This window comes from Amblyraja radiata, chromosome 6 (genome assembly GCF_010909765.2).
Source record: "Amblyraja radiata isolate CabotCenter1 chromosome 6, sAmbRad1.1.pri, whole genome shotgun sequence".
In the NCBI taxonomy this organism is placed as follows: Eukaryota; Metazoa; Chordata; class Chondrichthyes; order Rajiformes; family Rajidae; genus Amblyraja; species Amblyraja radiata.
This window is the reverse complement of record NC_045961.1, coordinates 100,718,463-100,740,670: the sequence shown is the minus strand read 5'-3', so window position 1 is coordinate 100,740,670 and position 22,208 is coordinate 100,718,463. Positions and strand designations below refer to the sequence as shown.

The 22,208-nt window shown below is 47.5% G+C and overlaps 1 protein-coding gene across 2 annotated transcripts in view; it reads right to left on the bottom strand.

Annotated features, from left to right (window-relative positions):
* The window catches only part of gyg2 (glycogenin 2), a 117,194-nt gene that overhangs the window by 73,063 nt on the left and 21,923 nt on the right, over positions 1-22,208 (bottom strand). For both annotated transcript variants that reach the window (XM_033023352.1, XM_033023353.1), the window contains exons 2-3: positions 10,885-11,029; positions 3,127-3,301 (exon numbers count right to left, since the gene is read on the bottom strand). In XM_033023352.1, coding sequence (XP_032879243.1) covers positions 3,127-3,301; positions 10,885-11,029 — 320 coding nt within the window. The remainder of the gene's footprint in view (positions 1-3,126; positions 3,302-10,884; positions 11,030-22,208) is intronic.

Here is a 22,208-nt window from a genome sequence, read left to right as displayed (position 1 = left end):
CCAAAGTTTCCGTGCGGTTCCCGGAGGCTTTTGTCAGTCTCCCTACCTGCTTCCACTACCTGCAACCTCCGGCAACCACCTGTAACCTCTGGGAACCGCACGGAAACCTTGGGTGGGGCGCAAAGTCTCCAGAGGTTTCCGTTCAGGTTTCCCAAGTGGGACAGGGATACTCAGCAGGACAGGCAGCACCCTTCTGGAGAGGAGGAATGGGTGACATTTCGGGTCGAGATCCTTCTTCAGAGAGGATGTTGGAGGACTCTCATCGGCGAGAGGAGGAGAACTTCTCCTCAAAGTGACTCATGCCTTGAGGAGATTTCACAGTGGAGCAGACGAAATGTGAAGGAAGGAACTGCAGGTGCTGGCAATCCAAAATAATGTATTTAGTTAAGCTAGAGATACAGCACGGTAAAGCCCCCTGTCCCACATAGGAGACCTAAACAACAACCTCTGGTGACCATGCCCGCCACCCAAAAAAAAAAAATCAAGGTCGAGGTGACCTGCAACCTCCGACCACCTCCCACGCATATGTTGAAAACCTTCCTCGACTATGAAGAAAGCCGGCTTCGACTAGACCTGCGACAAAAAAATTATCGATTTTTAAAATGACAACCTATATTTGGTCGAGGCCGGTTTTAATCATGATGAAAAAATTGCAGCAACCTCGATGAAGCCTCGACCACTTTCGACCATTAGGGAGAGTGACCAAAACCTCCGGTGACCTCATGGAAACCTTGGGTGGCGGGCAAGGTCACCAGAGGTTGCTGTTTAGGTCTCCTAAGTGGGACAGGGGCTTTACAGGCCCACCGGGTACACACCGACCAGCGATTACCCCCCCCCCCCCCACACCCCCATCCCCACAGTAACACTATACAACACACTAGGGACAATTTTTACTGAGTTTGCAACATCTCAGTGTCATTGCAAGGTAATCAAACGGCCCAACTGTTGACTTCCAGCAACAGCCAACCAGGTCCAATCTCAAAGATGGACTCGAAAAGCTGGAGTAACTCAGCGGGTCAGGCAGCATCTCCGGAGAAAAGGAATAGGTGACGTTTCTGCTCAAGACCCTTCTTCAGACCGAGAGTCAGGGGAAAGGGAAAGGAGAGATATAGACAGTGATATAGAGATACAGAACAAATAAATGAAAGATATACATAAAATGTAATGATGATAAAAGGAACAGGCCATTGTTGGCTATGGGCTGGGTGAAAATGAGTTACGGGCAATGAGACCCAACACGCCAACTTTGAAGTTAGTACGACTTGGGAGGGGGAGGATGGATGGAGAGAGAGAGGGAATGCAAGAGCCACTTGAAGTTAGAGAAGTCAATGTTCATACCGCTGGGCTGTAAGCTGCCCAAGTGAAATATGAGGTGCTGTTCCTCCAATTTGCGTTTGGCCTCACTCTGACAGTGGAGGAGGCCCAGGACAGAAAGGTCAGTGTGTGAATGGGAAGGGGAATTAAAGTGTTTGGCAACCGGGAGTCCGGGCGGACTCAGACAGTCCAATCTCAGAGGGTTGCAACTATTCTCTGTGAAGCCTAATCTTGATTTCCCGACACAGAGCCCAGACCCCTCAGAGTTTCATAGCAAAAGGATTTGAGTATAGGAGCAGGGAGGTTCTACTGCAGTTGTACAGGGTCCTGGTGAGACCACACCTGGAGTATTGCGTACAGTTTTGGTCTCCTAATCTGAGGAAAGACATTCTTGCCATAGAGGGAGTACAGAGAAGGTTCACCAGACTGATTCCTGGGATGTCAGGACTTTCATATGAAGAAAGACTGGATAGACTCGGCTTGTACTCGCTAGAATTTAGAAGACTGAGGGGGGATCTTATAGAAACTTACAAAATTCTTAAGGGGTTGGACAGGCTAGATGCAGGAAGGTTGTTCCCGATGTTGGGGAAGTCCAGAACAAGGGGTCACAGTTTAAGGATAAGGGGGAAATCTTTTAGGACCGAGATGAGAAAAACATTTTGCACACAGAGAATGGTGAATCTGTGGAATTCTTTGCCACAGAAGGTAGTTGAGGCCAGTTAATTGGCTATATTTAAGAGGGAGTTAGATGTGGCCCTTGTGGCTAAAGGGATCAGGGGGTATGGAGAGAAGGCAGGTACAGGATACCGAGTTGGATGATCAGCCATGATCATATTGAATGGCAGTGCAGGCTCGAAGGGCTGAATGGCCTACTCCTGCACCTATGTTCTATGTTTCTATGTTCAAGTGCCTGAAACCGAATGACCTTGGGGGAAGCGGGGAGAAGGAATTAGCATCCAAATTCTCTTAGAACCACAGTATCATATAACTGATTGAATCTGCATTCATTGGGGTCACCTTCCATTGCAGGTCAAAGGGAACCAGGGTGGTGCGGGGATGCAGCAGTAGCGTTGATACCTTACAGCACCACAATCCCGTGTTCAATCCTGATGACGGCTGCTGTCTGTACGGAGTTTGTACGTTCACCCCGCGACCAGCGTGTTTTCTCCGATTTCCTCCCGCACTCCAAAGACTTAGCGGTTTGTCGGCTAATTGGCTTGGTACAATTGTAAATTGTGACTCATGCGCGTAGATTAGCGTCAATGTGCGGGGATCGCTGGTCGGCGCGGACTCGAGAGCCGAAGTGGCCAGTTGTATCTAAACACCTCTGACATCCTGCATTGCGGCTCACTGCCGCCAAATCCCTCTTCTTTCGTCCCGAGTATTTCTTTCTTAGAAACACAGAAAATAGGTGCAGGAGGAGGCCATTCGGCCCTTCGAGCCAGCACCGCCATTCATTGTGATCATGGCTGATCATCCACAATCAATAACCCGTGCCTGCCTCCTCCCCATATCCCTCGACTCCACCAGCCCCTAGAGCTCTATCTAACTCTCTCTTAAATCCATCCAGTAATTTGGCCTCCACTGCCCTCTGTGGCAGGGAATTCCACGAATTCACAACTCTCTGGGTGAAAAGGTTTTTTCTCACCTCAGTCTTAAATGGCCTCCCCTTTATTCTAAGACTGTGGGCCGTGGTTCTGGACTCGCCCAACATTGGGAACACGTTTCCTGCATCTAGTTCGTCCAGTCCTTTTATAATTATATGCCTTACAGCGGGACGGAACTTCATACTAAAGATCGAAGCAAACTCACCAGCATGTCAGCATCCATGAATACACACTTGGAGTACTGCACGAGGCGCCAGCAGTGTATTTTGGTGAAGGTCGGACCAAGCTCGGGCCTGGATAAGAGGGCCAGGTGAGCAGAGTCCCTGCTGTCTAGTACGTTGACCTCGATGGCCTCGTCAAATAGACTCCTGAGGGCATACCTGGGTTTCGAACAAGGATAAAGCAGAAGGGGTCAATGGCCGGAGTGGCAATCGATCAACACAAACCAAATGTTGACTTGGAAACTGAAGGAGCAAGGGGTTAAAGATAAAAATCAAACAACTTTGGTGCACTACACAGTTAGACAGCCATTTCAACACAAGGCGCTTTCTCTTTCAACTGTGAACTCTGCCCTTTACTGTCGGAAGGTCATTGCACTGAACTAAACTCTGCTCCTTGGAATTAGGGACATTTTGACCAATTCAATTTCTTCAATTTAGTTTAGTTTTAGTTTAGTTTAGTGTTGGCATGTTATTGCTATTGAGGGAGTGCAGCGCAGGTTCACCAGGTTAATTCCCAGGATGGCGGGACCGACACGTATGATGAAAGAATGGATCGACTGGGCTTGTATTCACCGGAATTTAAAAGGATGAGAGAGGATCTTATAGAAACATATACATTTCTTAAAGGATTGGACTGGTTCGATGCAGGGAAACTTTTCCCGATGTTGGAGGGAGTCCAGAACCAGGGGGTCGCAGTTTAAGAATACGGGGTAGCCATTTAGAACTGAGATGAGGAAAAACCTTTTTTTTTCCCCACCCAGAGAGTTGTGAATCTGTGGAATTCTCTGCCACAGAAGGCAGTGGAGGCCAATTCACTGGATGTATTCAAGGGAGAGTTAGATTTAGCTTTTAGTGCTAAAGGAGTCAAGGGATATGGGGAGAAAGCAGGAACGGGATACTGATTTTAGATGATCAGCTATGATCATATAAATGGCAGTGCTAATTCGAAGCGCCGAATGGCCACCTCCTGCATCTATGTTTCAAGGTACCGAGGTACAGTGGAACATTTCTTGACGAGTGCTATCCAGTCAGCTGAAAGACTATATATACATGATTATTGATAAGCCATCCACAGTGTACTGATACAGGATAATGGGAATAATGTTTAGTGCAAGATAAAGTCCAGTAAAGTCCAATTAAAGATAGTCCGAGGGTCTCCAATGAGGTAGATGGCAGGTCAGGACCACTCTCTACTTTACCCAGTAACCTGCGTGGATTTCACCGAGATCCTCGGTTTCCGCCCACACTCCAAAGACATACAGGTTTGTAGGTTAATTGGCTTGGTATAAATGTAAAATAGTCCATAGTGTGTGTAGTGTAGTGTTAATGTGTGGGGATCGCTGGTCGGTGCGGTCTCTGTGGGCAAAAGAACCCGTTTCTGCATTGTATCTCTAAACTAAAACAAAATGGCCACGATCCGTCAATGTATTAAAAAAAGTGCATTCAAAGAGGACATATTGTAATTGCGATGGTTTCTAAGGAAAGTTAGAGATTATAGGGAGGTAAAGTGGACAAGGGTAGAGGACTGGCAACAAAAGCAATGAATGGCAGAACAATGTCAAGGCATTAACACACGTGGACTGCATCCAGGCGACTATGTGTGCGCTGGCCATATAAGCAGATCTACCATCACATATTACAATCGCTCCACACTCTGAGATCTCTATCTATACTCTGCAAATTAATCATCTTTCTGCTGACTGGATCTCACACCACAAAAGCTTTTCACTGTACATCAGAACAGGCCACAGAAAAGCTACCATGAAAAGCTGAACCAGGAAAATGAGAGGAGTCTTCTGCAGTTGTACAGAGCCCTAGTGAGACCACACCTGGAGTATTGTGTGCAGTTTTGGTCCCCTAATTTGAGGAAGGACATTCTTGCTATTGAGGGAGTGCAGCGTAGGTTTACAAGGTTAATTCCCGGGATGGCGGGACTGTCATATGCTGAGAGAATGGAGCAGCTGGGCTTGTACACTCGGGAGTTTAGAAGGATGAGAGGGTTTCTCATTGTAACATATAAGATTGTTAAGGGTTTGGACATGCCAGAGGCAGGAAACATGTTTCCGATGTTGGGAGAGTCCAGAACCAGGTGCCCCAGTTTAAGAATAAGGAGTAAGCCATTTAGAACGGAGACAAGGAAACACTTTTTCTCACAGAGAGTGGCGAGTCTGTGGAATTCCCTGCCTCAGAGGGTGGTGGAGGCAGGTTCTCTGGATGCTTTCAAGAGAGAGTTAGATAGGGCTCTTAAAAATAGCAGAGTCAGGGGATATGGGGAGAAGGCAGGAATGGGGTACTGAATGGGGATGATCAGCCATGATCACATTGAATGGCGGTGCTGGCTCGAAGGGCCGAATGGCCTATTCCTGCACCTGTTGTCTATTGTCTATTGTCTTTGGCGCACCGAGTTTTCCTAAAGCCCTCAAAGATTATCGAGGAGCCATGAAGGACTGGTAGGTGGGATTATTCTGGCTGGCTCCTTCAACCAAAACCCAATCATCATCTTCTTCTTCCCTATGGTGTGCACAGCCTAAAGGGCCTGTCCCACTTTCCCGAGATCTTCACAAATTCTCCCGAGTTTTCAAACTCGCAGAATGTTCGTATCGAGGCCGTAGGAGTCGGTAGATATATCGTAGCGGCTCGTTATGTCAGCCATAGGTATTCGGGGCAATTTTTTAAAACATTTTTTACCAGGCTGGAAAAAACGTCCCGACTTACCTGATGCCCCGAGTACTTACGGCTGGCATAACGAGCCGCTACGATGTATCCACGGACTCCTACGGATAAGTTACGAACATTCTGCGAGTCTGAAAGCTCGGGAGAATTCGTGAATAACTTGGGAAAGGCCCTTAAAAAGTTGGAGGTCAACTTGTTCTAAACTAAACTGATAACACACAAGATTCACGCACAAGATAACACACAGCAAGGCACAAGATCCAACCTTGTGGTGGAAGAGTTGACATTGATTTGGGAGATGGCAACACAACAACTCAAGGAAAGAAGTTGGAGATGGGACAAGGGTTTACAAGAACAGAAAATGGTTGCATTGGCAGATTTCTATCAGGGGTGATACATTTAATAGCACCAGCCATTATACTTACAGGAATGACAGTTGTGTAGTCTGCAGTTGTGCTTGACTAAGGTTAGAAGGTCAGAGGTGGGTTTCAAGAACTCGATGAACTCCAAGAATACTAGACTGGTAATATTTGGTACAATAAAATGCTTAAATTTCCTTTTTTTTTTTAAAAACACGCTATTTTAAATTTGTGAAATTTGGTTTTCATCTCGCTCTTCGCAAGAACCGAACTAGGGTTTTTCTTGGGTGGTAAACTCTAGGTACGACTTGTATTCAATCAGGATGCTGCACTACAAGCTTGGAGCAGCACGGTGGTGCAGCGGTAGAGTTGCTGCCTTACAGCGCTTGCAGTCACGGAGACCCGGGTTCGATCCTGACCACGGGTGCTGTCTGTGCGGAGTTTGTACGTTCTCCCCGTGACCTGCGTGGATTTTCTCCGAGATCTTCGACTCCCTCCCACACTCCAAAGACGTGCAGGCATGCAGGTATATTGGCTTGGCGTACGTGTAAATTGTCCCTAGCGTGTGTAGCGAGGTGCTAATGTGCGGGGATCGCTGGTCGGTGCGGACCTGGTGGGCTGAAGGGCCTTTTTCGGCGCGATATCTCTAAACTAAACTAAGCAGTAGAGGCTGTTGCAAAAGAGGTTTTTTTTTTTAAAGTTCAAATGCGTTTACTCAAACTAAGAGAGGAGGAAATATAAAGCATCTCAAACAGAGCTGTGACCAAGCCTGCAGTAAGAAAATGGAGATACGAGGAACTGCAGATGCCGGCTAACCAAAAATAAAAGACACAAAGTGCTGGAGAACTCAATTCAACATCTCTGGGTAACACCAGTTTCGATCCCTACCTCAGGGGGGCAGTCTGTGTGGAGTTTACACTTTCACACTGTGACTGTGCGTGGGTTTCATAAGTAATACAGGCGGTCACGGTGGCGCAGCGGTGGAGTTGCTGCCTTACAGTGCCAGAGACCCGGGTTCGATCCCGACTACGGGCGCTGTCTGTACAGAGTTTGTACGTTCTCCCCGTGACCTGCGTGGGTTTCCTCCGGGATCTCCGGTTTCCAAAGACGTACAGGTTTGTAAGTTAATTGGCTTGTTATAGATGTAAAAATTGTCCCTAGTGGGTGTAGGATAGTGTTAATGTGCGGGGAAATGTGCTGGTCAGCTGTTTCCACGCTGTATCTCTAAACAAACTAAATACATGAGCAGAATTAGGCCATTCGGCCCATCAAGTCTACTCCGCCATTCAATCATGGCTGATCTATCTCTCCATCCTAACCCCATTCTCCTGCCTTCTCCCCATAACCTCTGACACCCGTACTAATCAAGAAGCTATCTATCTCTACCGTAGAAATATCCTCAGGGCGCTCCGGTTTCTTCCCTGGTTAATTGGCCCTCTGTAAATCGCCCCTAGTGTGTAGCTAACATGGATGAGAAAGTGGGATAACACAGAACTAGTGTGAACTGAGGAACGACAGTCGGTCGAAGGGCCCCTTTCCACGCTGCATCTCTAAACTAAACTAAACCAAACCAACTGGGACAGATGGACATAAAACACAGAACATTGCAGCTCCCGAATAGGCCCTTTGGCTCACAATGTCCATGCCAACACGGAGCCATGTTAAACTAATCTCCCCTGCCTGTAGTGGCCATTTGGTTTGGTTTGCATGTCATTGTGGATGGCAGGTGCCTTTAAATTTTAGACTGCCCGTTATATTGTGGGTGGGATTTATGATGTGTTTTTGGGCGTGTTTGGAGCTTAGATGCTTGTGCAGAAGTTTAGTTTTTAGATTAGTTTGGAGAGCCGATGGGGAAGGTTGACCCTTCGACCATGCGGGGTCCACGGGCGATCTAAAGGAGATCATGCCAGATCTTGCCAGTGTTACGGAGACACGAGGAGTTTACTAACGTCTAAAGTAATAAGCTGGAGTTCGATGAAGATTGTAGTAACGAGTTGGATATATCTTACTGTTTTCTATCAACAATAAAGCATTTGTTCATCAAAAGACTGTGTTTTGAAGCCATATGTAAGAAGAAGCTCTGAAGGTCTCTGTGCGTGAGCTCGCGTGCGTTTAGAAGACCATTCTCACCCATTTCGCGGCTAGGGTGCTAATTACTTGAATTATATGAAAATCTGACGCTGCACTGCCTGCATATGATCAATATCCCTCCCTGCATATCAATGTGCCTCTGTAAAAGCCTCTTAAATGCCACTGTCACATCTGCCTCCACCAGCACCCTTGGCGGCGTGTTCCAGGCACCCGACACTGCCCCACATGTCTCCTTTAAACTTCGCCCCTCTCAGCTTAATTATAATAATAATAATAAACTTTATTACGGACTCAAGGTCCAGACAAGGGGCAACATTACATTAAAAAATGCATTGCATATTAAATATCATAAATATATATAAAATCATGGTATATCACATAAAAACATCATATAACAACAACCATATAACAATTACAGCACGGAAACAGGCCACCTCGGCCCTACACGTCCGTGCCGAACAACTTTTTTCCCTTAGTCCCACCTGCCTGCACTCATACCATAACCCTCCATTCCCTTCTCATCCATATGCCTATCCAATTTATTTTTAAATGATACCAACGAACCTGCCGCCACCACTTCCACTGGAAGCTCATTCCACACCGCTACCACTCTCTGAGTAAAGAAGTTCCCCCTCATGTTACCCCTAAACTTCTGTCCCTTAATTCTGAAGTCATGTCCTCTTGTTTGAATCTTTCCTATTCTCAAAGGGAAAAGCTTGATCACATCAACTCTGTCTATCCCTCTCATCATTTTAAAGACCTCTATCAAGTCCCCCCTTAACCTTCTGCGCTCCAGAGAATAAAGACCTAACTTATTCAACCTATCTCTGTAACTTAGTTGTTGAAACCCAGGCAACATTCTAGTAAATCTCCTCTGTACTCTCTCTATTTTGTTGACATCCTTTTTGTTGACATCATAATTTATATTTAACAAAAGCCCACAATACTTAAGTTAAAAATCCAGATTAAAAGATGACCAATGTCCTACAATGTTATGTGCTCGAGTCTCTAGCATTTCCACTCTGGAAAAAAAAAAGATTGTGACTAACCAAGGGATGTAACCCTTTCATGGAAATACAGCGACTCAAACACGATAAAGATGGTAGAACCAGGCAGTGGGGCTTAGTTTAGTTTAGAGATATAGCGTGGAGATGGGCACTTCAGCTCACTGAGTCCGCGCCGACCAGCAATCACTCGTTCACTAATTCTAGGGACAATTTACAGGGCCAGTTTACTGTAGTGTGTATAGGATAGTGTGTTTCAGCCACTCCTACCATTCCCAATCCGACCTCTCTGTCCTGGGTCTCCTCCATTGCCAGAGTGAGCAACAGCGGAAATTGGAGGAACAGCACCTCATATTCCGTCTGGGGTCCTTGCGTCCTTATGGCATCAACATTGAATTCCCCCAATTTGGCTAGCCTGTGCTGTCTCCTCCCCTTCCTCCCACCCTCCCATCCGCCCGCCCTCGGGTTCCTCCTCCTCCTCCCTTTTTCCTTCTTTCTTTCCCCACCCCCCATCAGTCTGAAGAAGGGTTTCGGCCCGAAACGTCGCCTATTTCCTTCGCTCCATAGATGCTGCTGCACCCGCTGAGTTTCCCCAGCAATTTTGTGTACCAAAGAAGACTATTTCACTTGGGCAGCTTACAACCCAGCAGTATGAATGTTGATTTCTCTCATTTCAAGTAACCCCTGCATTCAACCCTCGCCCCCCCCCCCCCCCCCTTTCCCCCATCACCCACCCTAGTTGTCCTACCAGTTCCACATTTCACGCATCCTCGAATCCCTTTTGTGATCACCTCTTCCCCAGCCAACAATGGACCATTGTGGGCTCCACCCATCCTTGGTCATCTGTTGCCGGCCCTGCTTTATTCTGGCCTTTTCCTACATCCAGTTCCCTCCCCTCTACTTTCAGTCTGAAGTGGGGTCCAAACCAGAGACATCACCCATCCTTTCTCTCCAGAGATGCTGCCTGACCAGCAGAGTTACACCAGCACTTTGTGTCTGTCTAAAGAGGTCGAGAGTCGTGTTTAATGTCAATGGGAATGGATCAGGATTTGTTTCATATTTGTACGCACAGTAAGCGCTTCGTACCTGCAGCTCCTTGTCTCTGCAACTTTGCAAGACTTGACCAGTTTTACCCAAAGCCGGATAGTTTCAGCAATAAATGCATCAGAGGGGAAGCGAGAGCCAGCTGTCGATAGCTTTCAGTTTAGTTCAGTTTAGAGATAGAGCCTGTACGTCTTTGGAGTGTGGGAGGAAACCGAAGATCTTGGAGCTAACCCACGCGGGTCACGGGGAGAACGTGCAAACTCCGTACAGACAGCACCCGTAGCTGGGATCGAACCCTGGTCTCCGGCGCTGCATTCGCTGTAAGGCAGCAACTCTACCGCTGCGCCACCGTGATCGCCCAACATTTACAATAATCCTGCAATTACAACGAGAGAGACAGACTGGATGAAGTGGGTGCCCCTTCGAAAGAAGCTTTTCACTGTACCTCGGTACACGTGACAACAAGCCACGATGAGCGCACCGCCTCAGACCTAGGCCGAGATGAACAAGAGGTGAAAATTGGTCTCATTTCCCCCCGTAGCGTTTAAAAACAGATAAAACGGAGCCTTACCTCATCCTGCTGGAGATTTGCGGCGTAAACAGAACCACGACCTGCCGCGTGGTGTTGTGGCGTTTCAGAGACTGGCACAGAACCAGGGCGCCCTTGCAGTAAGCATCATTGGTAGCCAGAGTCACTATGGCCTGGTCCGTCACTACTGAAATAGGGAGGGAGAAAGAGAGAGAGGGGGAGAGAGGGAGGGGAGAAATAGTGAAATACCGTCAAACCCCGCATTCTGAAGAAGGATCTAGGCCGGAAATGTTACCAATATTCCTTCTCTCCAGAGATGCTGCCTGACCCACTGAGTTACTCCAGCTTTTTTGTGTCGCTCTTACTTCAGAGCAGGTTTATCAAAGATCGAGATGAGACACATGCAAGCATAGGGGTTGTGGTGACGTGGAACTTGCTGCCTGCTTCCCTTCAGTCTATCCCCCCGCCCTCCCCCACCCCCCACCCACTCCCCCCCTCCCCCCACCCCGTCCACCAACTGCATCCACCTATCTCTCACCTGGCTTGGTCCAACCATCTGCCTGTCAAACATCCCACACCTTTATCCACCCATCACTCATGTGTCTTTGTCCTCCCCCCTCCCCCCCTCTCTTCCATCTTTCTTCCCCTCTCCTTGAAAGAATGGAGCGACTGGGCTTGTATACACTGGAATCTAGAAGGATGAGAGGCTATTCTTATTGAAACATAAGATAATTAAGGGATTGGGCACGCTGGAAGCAGGAAACGTGCCCCCCGATGTTGGGGGAGTCCAGAACCAGGGGCCACAGTTTAAGAATAAGGGGTTGGCCATTTAGAACGGAGGTGAGGAAAAAATGGTTTCACACAGAGTTGTGAATCTGTGGAATTCTCTGCCTCAGAGGGCGGTGGAGGCCGGTTCTCTGGATACTTTCAAGAGAGAGTTAGATAGAGCTCTTAAAGATAGTGGAGTCAGGGGATATGGGGAGATGGCAGGAAGAGGTTACCGATTGTGGATGATCAGCCATGATCACAGTGATCACTGGCTCGAAGGGCCGAATGGCCTACCCCTGCGTCTATTGATGAAGGGTCCCGCCCAAAACATCACCCACCCTTTTACCCAGGAGATGCTGCCTGGCCCGCTGAGTTACTCCAGCATCTTGTGTCTATCTTTACTGAGTGGACAAGCCCTGCATCGTATCTCTCTCTCTCTCTAACAGGCAGCGTTAAGTGCGACGATGAAGGAATTAATGTTTGGTCCCCTATTTTCTATGTTTCTTGATGTAAATGAAGGCTGTCAATCCCAGGACCATGATAGTGAATCCCTGCACGTCATTCAGTTTTGGTCGCGTTAATCTGAAGCCACAGTTTGCCGTGGTGTTATCTATGTAAATGATCTATTTGTGGAACAACCAGGGAAAGGGCATCGCAGCGGTGGAGATGCTGCCTTACGGCGCTAGGGACCCGGGTTTGATCCCGACTACGGGAGCCGTCTGTACTTAGTATGTACGTTCTACCCGTGATCTGCGTGGGTTTTCTCCAGGATCTCTGGTTTCCTCCTACACTCCATTTGAGTCCGAGGAAGGATCTCGACCCAAAACATCACCCATTCCTTCTCTCCAGAGATGCCGCCTGTCCCGCTGAGTTGCTGCAGCATTTTGTGTCGATCTCCAAAGACATACAGGTTTGTAGGTTAATAGGCTTGGTATAAATGTAAAAGTGTGTGTGTGCGCGTGCGTGCGTGCGTGTGCGTGCGTGCGTGCGTGTGCGCGCACGTACGTGTGCACGCACGTGTGTGTGCGTGTACGTACGTGTGTGTGCGTGTACGTACGTGTGTGTGTGTGTGCACGTGTGTGTGTGTGTGTGTGTGTACATGTGTGTGTGTACATGTGCACGTGTGTGTGCGCGCGTGTGCTCGCTCCATGGGCCAAAGGGCTGGTTTCCGTGCTGTATCTCTAGAGTAAATTAAAAAGTTTCAAGCGCTTTGCCCATGTCAAACCAAACATAGCTACCGTGACCCCAGCCAGCTAGGCTAACGTAAATTCTCGCATGCAGAACCTGTCCTTGTCAGTGCGTCAGGTGGAGGGAAAGACTCACCTGGGAGACTGGGAGCTTGGGGAGTGACCCTGACTATGATAAGAGACTTGCACACACACACAGAAGGTTGCCTTGCCTCATTGCAGCCAGCCCTACCAAACAGTGCTACCATAGGAACTGCTAAAGCACACGCTTCAACATTCTAGCTTTGCACTGAACCAGTTGACACTTTAAATAACCACCTGAAGCAGAAGCGAATAATTGCTGACTTTTTAAAAACAATAAATAAAGCCACTTCTATTTAACACATTTAATGCCACAATTTCTTTAAAATATCAATCAAATTGACAACACACAAACTAAACTAATCAGTAGCAGAGTGCGAAAATCCCAATTAGAATGGTAATCAACTCAGAACTACAAGATGCAACGGTAGTGGTGCTGCTTTAAGCACCAGAGACAAGGGTTCGATCCTGACTACGGGTACTTATCTGTACGTTCTCCCCGTGACCTGCGTGGGTTTTATTCAGTAGCCCCGGTTTCCTCCCACACTCCAAAGCCGTACAGGTTTACAGACTTGGTCAAATTGTAAATTGTCGCCAGTGTGTGTACAATCATGTTAGTGTTCGGGGATCACTGGTCAGTATGGACTCGATGGGCCGAATAGCCCGATTCCACACTGAATCTCTAAACTAAAGTAACCCAACAATCTGAACAATTTGCGCCGGGTCTGAAGAAGGGTTTCGGCCCGAAACGTTGCCCATTTCCTTCGCTCCATAGATGCCGCTGCACCCGCTGAGTTTCTCCAGCACTTTTGTCTACCTAACCCAACAATAAATTGTTTCACACGAAAAAGCTGGAGTAACTCAGCGGGACAGGAGAAAAGGAACGGGTGGCGTTTCACACTGAAGGGTCGCGACCCGAAACGTCGCCCATTCATTCTCTCCAGAGATGCTGCCTCTCCCGCCGAGTTACTGCAGCATTTTGTGTCTATCTTCGGTTTAAACCAGCATCTGCAGTTCCTTCCAACACAATAAATTGTGTAAAAATGTTTTTACTTTTTGCTGGATTAAATAGCAAATACTCAAAGGGATACTATTAGGCACTGGCAACACGAGATAATGACTCAGCAGTTGAAATGCAAGGTGGCTGATGCACCGGTAGAATGCTCGATTAAGCACGGAATGGGTTATCACCAGAAGAGCAAATCCCATTTCTCCAAGGATGTTCTGAATGTCTTGGTCGCCAATGTGAGGAGTGCCATTAAAATATCTAACCACTGTGTGAGGGATAAGATGATTAAACCACCATTGTGAGGGGCCGAACGGTCGTAGTCACCGACCTTGTGATGGGCTGAGTAACTGGAAACACCAACCTTGTGATTCGAACAAACAGTCAGACCTTCAGAGCTGTTGATAACATTGTCCCATAACAAGATGAGGTAAGGAATGTAGCTGACAACGCAGAAGCTATTCTTTAGGTCAAAGGCAATTAATTAGGTTAGGGCACAGATACTGCGCATGCTTAATGAGTTAAATGAATATTAACTGTACGCCCCTCATGACAAAGAACCTAATTTAAATGTACATGCGATGTATGATGTGGGAGGAGAGGGAATGATTGATGACGCACGGAGGGGAGGGTTGGAAGATTGTGAACCTCGGTACCCTGATTGGAAGGGGTCAGAAGGGGAGGCGTCCGATCAATAAAGACTGTATACTGAATTGTATAAAACAAGACGTTTTTCCTTTGCTCGGGGTGTCTCAACTTGGAGAGGCACCCGATTCTGCAGACTCGCAAATAAAGCATTTCTTGTTTCCACGATTTAGTCTCTGAGTAGTGATTGTGAGCACAAACAATATATCTCACAAGTTGGGGGCTCGTCCGCGATCGCCACTCCGGCCACTTGACGGAGGCACGAAAGGAAGGGAAGGTGCACCCTGCTGATTCAGCAGTCTCTCATCTCCTTGCTTGCCGTCAGTGGTTTGAGCGAGTGATATTCGGACAAGAGACTCTGGAAACAAGAGGGAATCCGGTGAAAGGGATCAAACAATCGAGCAATTTCTGTGCACAGGACTCGGGTAAGAATATTGACTATTAAGTATTACTCGGGCGATTAGGTTCTGTTGGACGGGAAAAGGTCTGACAGGGATGGGTAACCGGAGCGGGCAAAGTAAGGGCCCGGGGAAAAAGGCTCAAACTGGTGAAGAGCCGCACATTCCGCCTGATAGTCCATTGGGGCGGATGTTGCACGGATGGGGTGAGGGGGGGGGGGGGTGAGGTGTGCGTCTGGCTTATTGAGACATCCGAAGAGTTGTCGGATTGAGAAATAAGTGGCGTTGGAACCCAACCCAAAGAACCCCCGTGGTCAGGGCATCTGCTCCTCCCGTGAGGGGGGGGGGCGAGAACCAGGGATCCCAAACTTTCAAAGAAGAGAAAGAGGAAGGGGTGAATGGAGGAACCAAGGTTGGGGTCCCCCGGGAAATAAAGAACAAGGATCAGGGGGATGGCGCACCGGGCCATCCCGGTGTTATCATTGTCACAAAGAAGGACACTTTAAAAGAGAATGTCCAAAGATAAGGCATGAAGTACAATCGTACACACTGATGGAGGAATAGAGGGGTCAGGGGTTCCCCTCCTTGGGGTGTGTAGGACGTACACGGGAACCCTTGGTAAACTTAAAATTAGGTCCCCAAGGAGAAGACACGGTATTTATGGTGGACTCAGGGGCGGAAAGATCAAGTGTAACCAGGATACCAGAGGGAATGGAATTAGGGGAAAAGCAAGTCAAAATCTCTGGAGTAGGGGGAAAGGTAATGAAAGCTCCCGAGATAGAAGGAGTAATGGTAAGATATGAAAATCGAGAGGCCATGGAAGACTTAATCCTGGTGCCCCAGGCAGGAATAAATCTGATGGGAAGGGACTTACAGGTTCAATTAGGAATGGGCACAGCTCCCGTAGGTGGACAGATTATAGTACAACTATATAAATTGACGACCCAAGATGAAGAAAGAATAGTCTCACAGGTGTGGGCAGGAGAGGGAAATAGGGGAGGGCTAAGAATACCACCTCTGAGGATAGCCTTGCGAGAAGGAAGTGAAGTAGTACAGGTAAGACAGTATCCGATTTCAATGGAAGGAAGGAAAGGGCTGCAGCCAATTATAGAAAACTTACTGAAGGATGGAGTATTGGAGAGTTGTATGTCCCCCTACAACACGCCAATACTCCCTGTAAGAAAGACTGACGGAACGTTCCGACTGGTCCAGGACCTAAGAGAATTGAATAGGGTAGTTAGGGCTCGACACCCGGTAGTCCCAAATCCTTATACCATAATGTGACGTATACCCCCTAACCATAGGTGGTTCAGTGTGGTAGATCTGAAAGACGCCTTTTGGAGCTGCCCCCTGGCTGAGGAAAGTAGAGACCTTTTTGCATTCGAGTGGGAAAACCCAGACACACTGAGGAAGCAACAGTATCGATGGACTGTGCTCCCTCAGGGATTTACTGAATCCCCGAACCTGTTCGGGCAAATATTAGAACAAGTATTAGAGGATGTTCCCAGGACCTATGGGACACAATTATTGCAGTACGTAGATGATTTGTTACTCTCAGGCGGAGAAGAAGTGCCAGTAAGGGATGCAACCATAACCCTCTTAAACTTTTTAGGGGAAAAGGGATTGAGAGTGTCCAAAAATAAACTACAATTTGTAGAACAGGAGGTTAAATATCTAGGACACCTGATTAGTGACAGGAAAAGGAGAATAAACCCCGAAAGAATAGCTGGGATCACCGGGCTGCCGATGCCAAGGAACAAAAAAGAAATCAGGAAGTTTCTCGGGTTAATTGGATACTGTAGATTATGGATAGACAATTACACCCGACAAGTCAAGTTCTTGTATGATAAATTGTGTGAGGAGACTGATAAAGTACAATGGGATTCTGAGGACGAACAGAGATTTGGAGAAATAAAGAATAGCCTGATCACCGCACCGGTACTGACCCTCCCGTCCATTGATCAACCATTCCATCTCTTTGTTAATGCGGAGAATGGAATTGCGTTGGGGGTACTGACACAAAAGAGAGGAGGGAAGCGACAGCCAGTCGCATTCCTTTCTAAACTCTTGGATCCGGTATCACGAGGGTGGCCTGTATGTATTCAAGCGGTCGCAGCAACAGCAATATTAGTGGAAGAAAGTAGAAAATTGACATTTGGAGGTGACCTGGTAGTATCTACTCCCCACACGGTCCGGACAATACTAACTCAGAAGTCCAACCGGTGGTTGACTGACTCCAGGATCCTAAAGTACGAAGTGATACTTATGGAAAAAGACGATTTGACCATTCTGACCGATAAGAATTTAAACCCTTCCCAGTTTTTATACTCGGCGGACGACGAGCAGGAAGGGCAGAGACCAGAACACTACTGTAGCGAAGTTATAGAACTACAGACCAAGAGCAGGGAGGATTTGGAGGAGCAGCCTCTGGTAGAGGGAGAAAGGTGGTTTATAGACGGTTCTTCCCGCTGTATAAATGGAAAAAGATATAGTGGGTATGCCATAATAGGAGGAGAAGGATTTGAAGGAGTGGAGGCGGGCAGGTTGCCAGGTAGTTGGTCGGCTCAGTCATGTGAATTGTATGCCTTAATACGGGCGTTAGAATTGTTGGAGGGGAAGGAAGGAACGGTGTACACCGACTCCAAATATGCATTTGGAGTAGTGCACACGTTTGGGAGAATATGGAAAGAAAGGGGGATGATTACAGCACGAGGAAAGGAGTTGGCACATGAGCAATTAATTGAGAAGGTGCTGGAAGCATTACATTTGCCAGAAAGGATAGCGGTGGTCCATGTGGCGGGACACCAAAAGGGGAACTTATTAGAAGCAAGGGGAAATGAAGCGGCAGACGGAGCCGCCAAAAAGGCAGCGACAGAAGGAACAGTGAGGATGTTGTCTTTAATACCATTAAGGGAAGGAGTAGGAAAGATACCTGTATTCTCACAGGAGGAGGAGGATAAAATGAATGAGTTAGGGGCTCGGCGTTCCACTGACGGGAGGTGGTGGACAAATGTTGGGAAACAAATGTTAACTAAAGGATTAACTCGGGATTTGATGACACAACTGCACTCCCAGTCACATTGGGGAGCGCAGGCCCTGTGTGACACACTACTACGGACCTACGCTTGCCGAGGTATCTATACTTTGGCTAAGCAGACAGTCTCCGGTTGTGTGTTATGTCAGAGGGTTAACAAGAAGGTAATGAGAGCTGTCCCTGGTGGAGGACAACAATTGGCTATAAGACCCTTCCAGAGAATACAGGTAGATTTTACAGAACTTCCAAGAATACAAAGGTGGAAGTACCTCCTAGTAGTTGTAGACCATTTCACCAGGTGGGTGGGAGCATTTCCCACGATAAATGCCACCGCTCAGGCAGTAACCCGGATATTATTAGAACAAATCATTCCCCGATACGGGGTCATCGAATCCATGGATTCCGACCGAGGAACACATTTTGCCTCTAAGATTCACCTGTTGGTTTGCAGTACCTTGGGAATAAATTGGAAATTGCATACACCCTGGCAACCCCAGAGTTCTGGGCGAGTGGAAAGGATGAATGCAACCCTTAAAACACAGATAACTAAGTTAATGGAGGAAACCAGACTACCCTGGACTAAGTGTTTACCAATTGCATTATTAAGAATACGAACGGCACCCCGTAAAGATATTGCGGTGTCTCCCTACGAAATGTTGTTTGGGCTGCCCTATCTTGGAAAGGTAGAGGGCACGCCGACCTTCGAAGGCAGCGATGTGTTCCTGAGGAACTATTTACTGGCAGTGTCTCGTTCCCTTGCAGAATTAAAAATAAAAGGACTGTTGGCACAAAGTCCATCACTCGACTTTCCAATACACGTTATAAAGGCCGGTGACTGGGTACTGATTAAAAGTTGGAAGGAGGAGAAACTGCAGCCCCGGTGGACTGGCCCATACCTGGCATTGCTGACAACGGAGACAGCAGTACGAACAAAAGAAAAAGGGTGGACACATGCGACCCGGGTTAAAGGACCCGTTGACCAGACGTCATATCCTGAGAAAGACGATCAGTGGACGGTAAAACCAGGGAATAAGCGCCTGGCATTAACTTTCAGTAAGAAATAAGTGTATGAAACTAACAGCATGAAAGGAGCAGTTGTAGTATTACTAACTATATATGTAACCATTATAAGAAGTGTTAATAACTGTGATAAGTGCTACCATCCTATCAGATATGGAGGGCGAACAACCAGAGCATTTACCTATCATTCCCATGTAAGTGATGATTGCTACGACCTAAGGACTAGAGCTGTTTGTCAGGACGGAGGGAGGGGGTATTATGTAGTAGAAAATAAGGGACGTGTAGGAAGTGTTGGGCACATTACCTGCCCAAAAGGGGAGAAATGGGTCTGCATGACCAAGGGAGGACAGTTAGGCATCCCTTCCCGAGCCAGGGAGGAAACATTAGACAGAATTAAGGAGGTAGTGATAGGGAAGTTAGCAGAAGCAGTAGTCGACAAACCTCGCCCACCTTCCCAGCCTCAACTGCACCAGACTATGTATGATGAAATAAAGCAGCAGATTGAGATCCCCGAAGTGGGGAGAAACCTGTTTGTGGACTTGGCCCTCCGGATAGCCAGAACCCTGAATGTGACTAACTGTTGGGTTTGTGGAGGACCGCTGATGAGCTCACGGTGGCCATGGAGAGGATCTATCATTGAGGTATGGAACCTGATAAAGTGGAATTTGACGGTGGGAAGAGATCGAAGTCCCCAGGAATGGGTCCTGACACACACCCCGGTTGGAACTGAGTGTATCGCCAGGCCCTGGGCAAAGGATGCCACCCTAGTAGGCAGCAGCCCCTGCCAGCGCATCATCACCCAGTGGCCAAATCAATCCCGAGTGTGGTGGCCAGAGGAACCTCAATGGTATCCCACTGTAAAGGATGAAGGAAACTGTGCTATCTGGATGAAGACTGATGGAAGCGAATCGACTGGATTATGGAATTGCACCGGGAACAACCCTTACCAGGGAATCCCAGTGTTGCAGGACATATGGGACAATGTTACCTCTAGTGGACCGGCCCCTGAAGGACTGCTATGGATATGCGGACACAAGGCATACTCGGTATTGCCAGAAAAATGGAGTGGGACTTGTTTAATTGGACTGGTACAACCAGGGTTTTTTTCTGTTGACCACTGAGGAGGGGCGGTCGCTAGGCACACCCATCTTTGACGATCTACACCGAACGAAGAGAGGAATGGACATCGGAAAATGGGAAAATGATGAGTGGCCACCTGCAAGAATCATCTCATATTATGGACCAGCCACTTGGGCACAGGACGGATCCTGGGGCTACCGGACCCCAGTGTATATGTTAAATCGGATCATAAGACTACAGGCAGTGCTGGAAGTAATTACTAACCAGACTGCATCTGCACTAGAGATGTTGGCGAAGCAGCAGACACAGATGAGAACAGCGATATACCAAAACCGTTTGGCCTTAGACTACTTACTAGCCGAAGAGGGAGGAGTATGCGGAAAATTCAACCTCTCTAATTGCTGCCTAAACATAGATGACAACGGGCAAGCAGTAATGGATATATCAGAAGGAATCAGAAAAATAGCACATGTCCCGGTACAGAGATGGAACACAATCATGGGAGCAGGATGGTGGGATTACATCTTAGGAGGAGCCTGGTGGAAAGCGGTGGGACTGGTGATTTTATGGGCATTAGCTGCATTGATCATTATCCCCTGTTGTATACCATGTCTCAGGGTTCTTATAACTAGAAGTATAAGCCAAATACAGGCAGTTGTAGTCCCCATGGGGGAGAAAGGGGGCGTCCAGAAGATAATGATAATGAGGCCGAGAGAGGACCCAGAGGAAAGAGAGATAAAAATAATGTTATTAGCTTTGGAACAGCAGGAAGTCTAGGAATGGGGTTTAATACAGGATGCGTAGCAAAAGAAAAAGGGAGGATTGTGAGGGATAAGATGATTAAACCACCATTGTGAGGGGCCGAACGGTCGTAGTCACCGACCTTGTGATGGGCTGAGTAACTGGAAACACCAACCTTGTGATTCGAACAAACAGTCAGACCTTCAGAGCTGTTGATAACATTGTCCCATAACAAGATGAGGTAAGGAATGTAGCTGACAACGCAGAAGCTATTCTTTAGGTCAAAGGCAATTAATTAGGTTAGGGCACAGATACTGCGCATGCTTAATGAGTTAAATGAATATTAACTGTACGCCCCTCATGACAAAGAACCTAATTTAAATGTACATGCGATGTATGATGTGGGAGGAGAGGGAATGATTGATGACGCACGGAGGAGAGGGTTGGAAGATTGTGAACCTCGGTACCCTGATTGGAAGGGGTCAGAAGGGGAGGCGTCCGATCAATAAAGACTGTATACTGAATTGTATAAAACAAGACGTTTTTCCTTTGCTCGGGGTGTCTCAACTTGGAGAGGCACCCGATTCTGCAGACTCGCAAATAAAGCATTTCTTGTTTCCACGATTTAGTCTCTGAGTAGTGATTGTGAGCACAAACAATATATCTCACAACTGGAAAGGATTCACCAACAGACTTTCCGAGTCATAGAGTCTTATATCGTGGAAACAGGCCCTTCGGCCCAATTAGCCCACACCGGCCAACATGTCTCATCCACATAAGTCCCACCTGCCTGCATTTAGCCCATATCCCTCTAAACCCATCCTATCCATGTACCCGTCAAAATGTTTCTGATAGGTTGCGATAGTACCTGCCTCGACTACCTCCTCAAGCAGCTCAGTCTATATATACCTACCTCACCCCGTGTGAAAAAGTTACTGCTCAGATTAAATCTTTCCCGGAGGTAACCGGAGCACCCGGGGAAAATCACGCGGTCACGAGTGACATCCGAGCCATTCTATTAATAACTAGGGAGCGGCCCTGAGCTACTATCTACCTCATTGGAGACACTCGGAAAACCTTTAAAAGAACTTTACTGGACATTATCTTGTGCTGAACGTCATTCCCTTGGTCGTGTACCTGTACACTGCGAATGGCTCGATTGTAATCATGCATTGCCTTTCTGCTGTCTGGCGGACAGGCAGGAAAAGCTTGTCAATGTACAATGGACAACAGGTGCAGGAGTAGGCCATTCGGCCCTTCGAGCCAGCACCGCCATTCAATGTGATCATGGCTGATCATCCCCAATCAGCACCCCGTTCCTGCCTTCTCCCCATATCCACTGACTCCGCTATCTTTAAGAGCCCTATCTAGCTCTCTCTTGAAAGCATCCAGAGAACCTGCCTCCA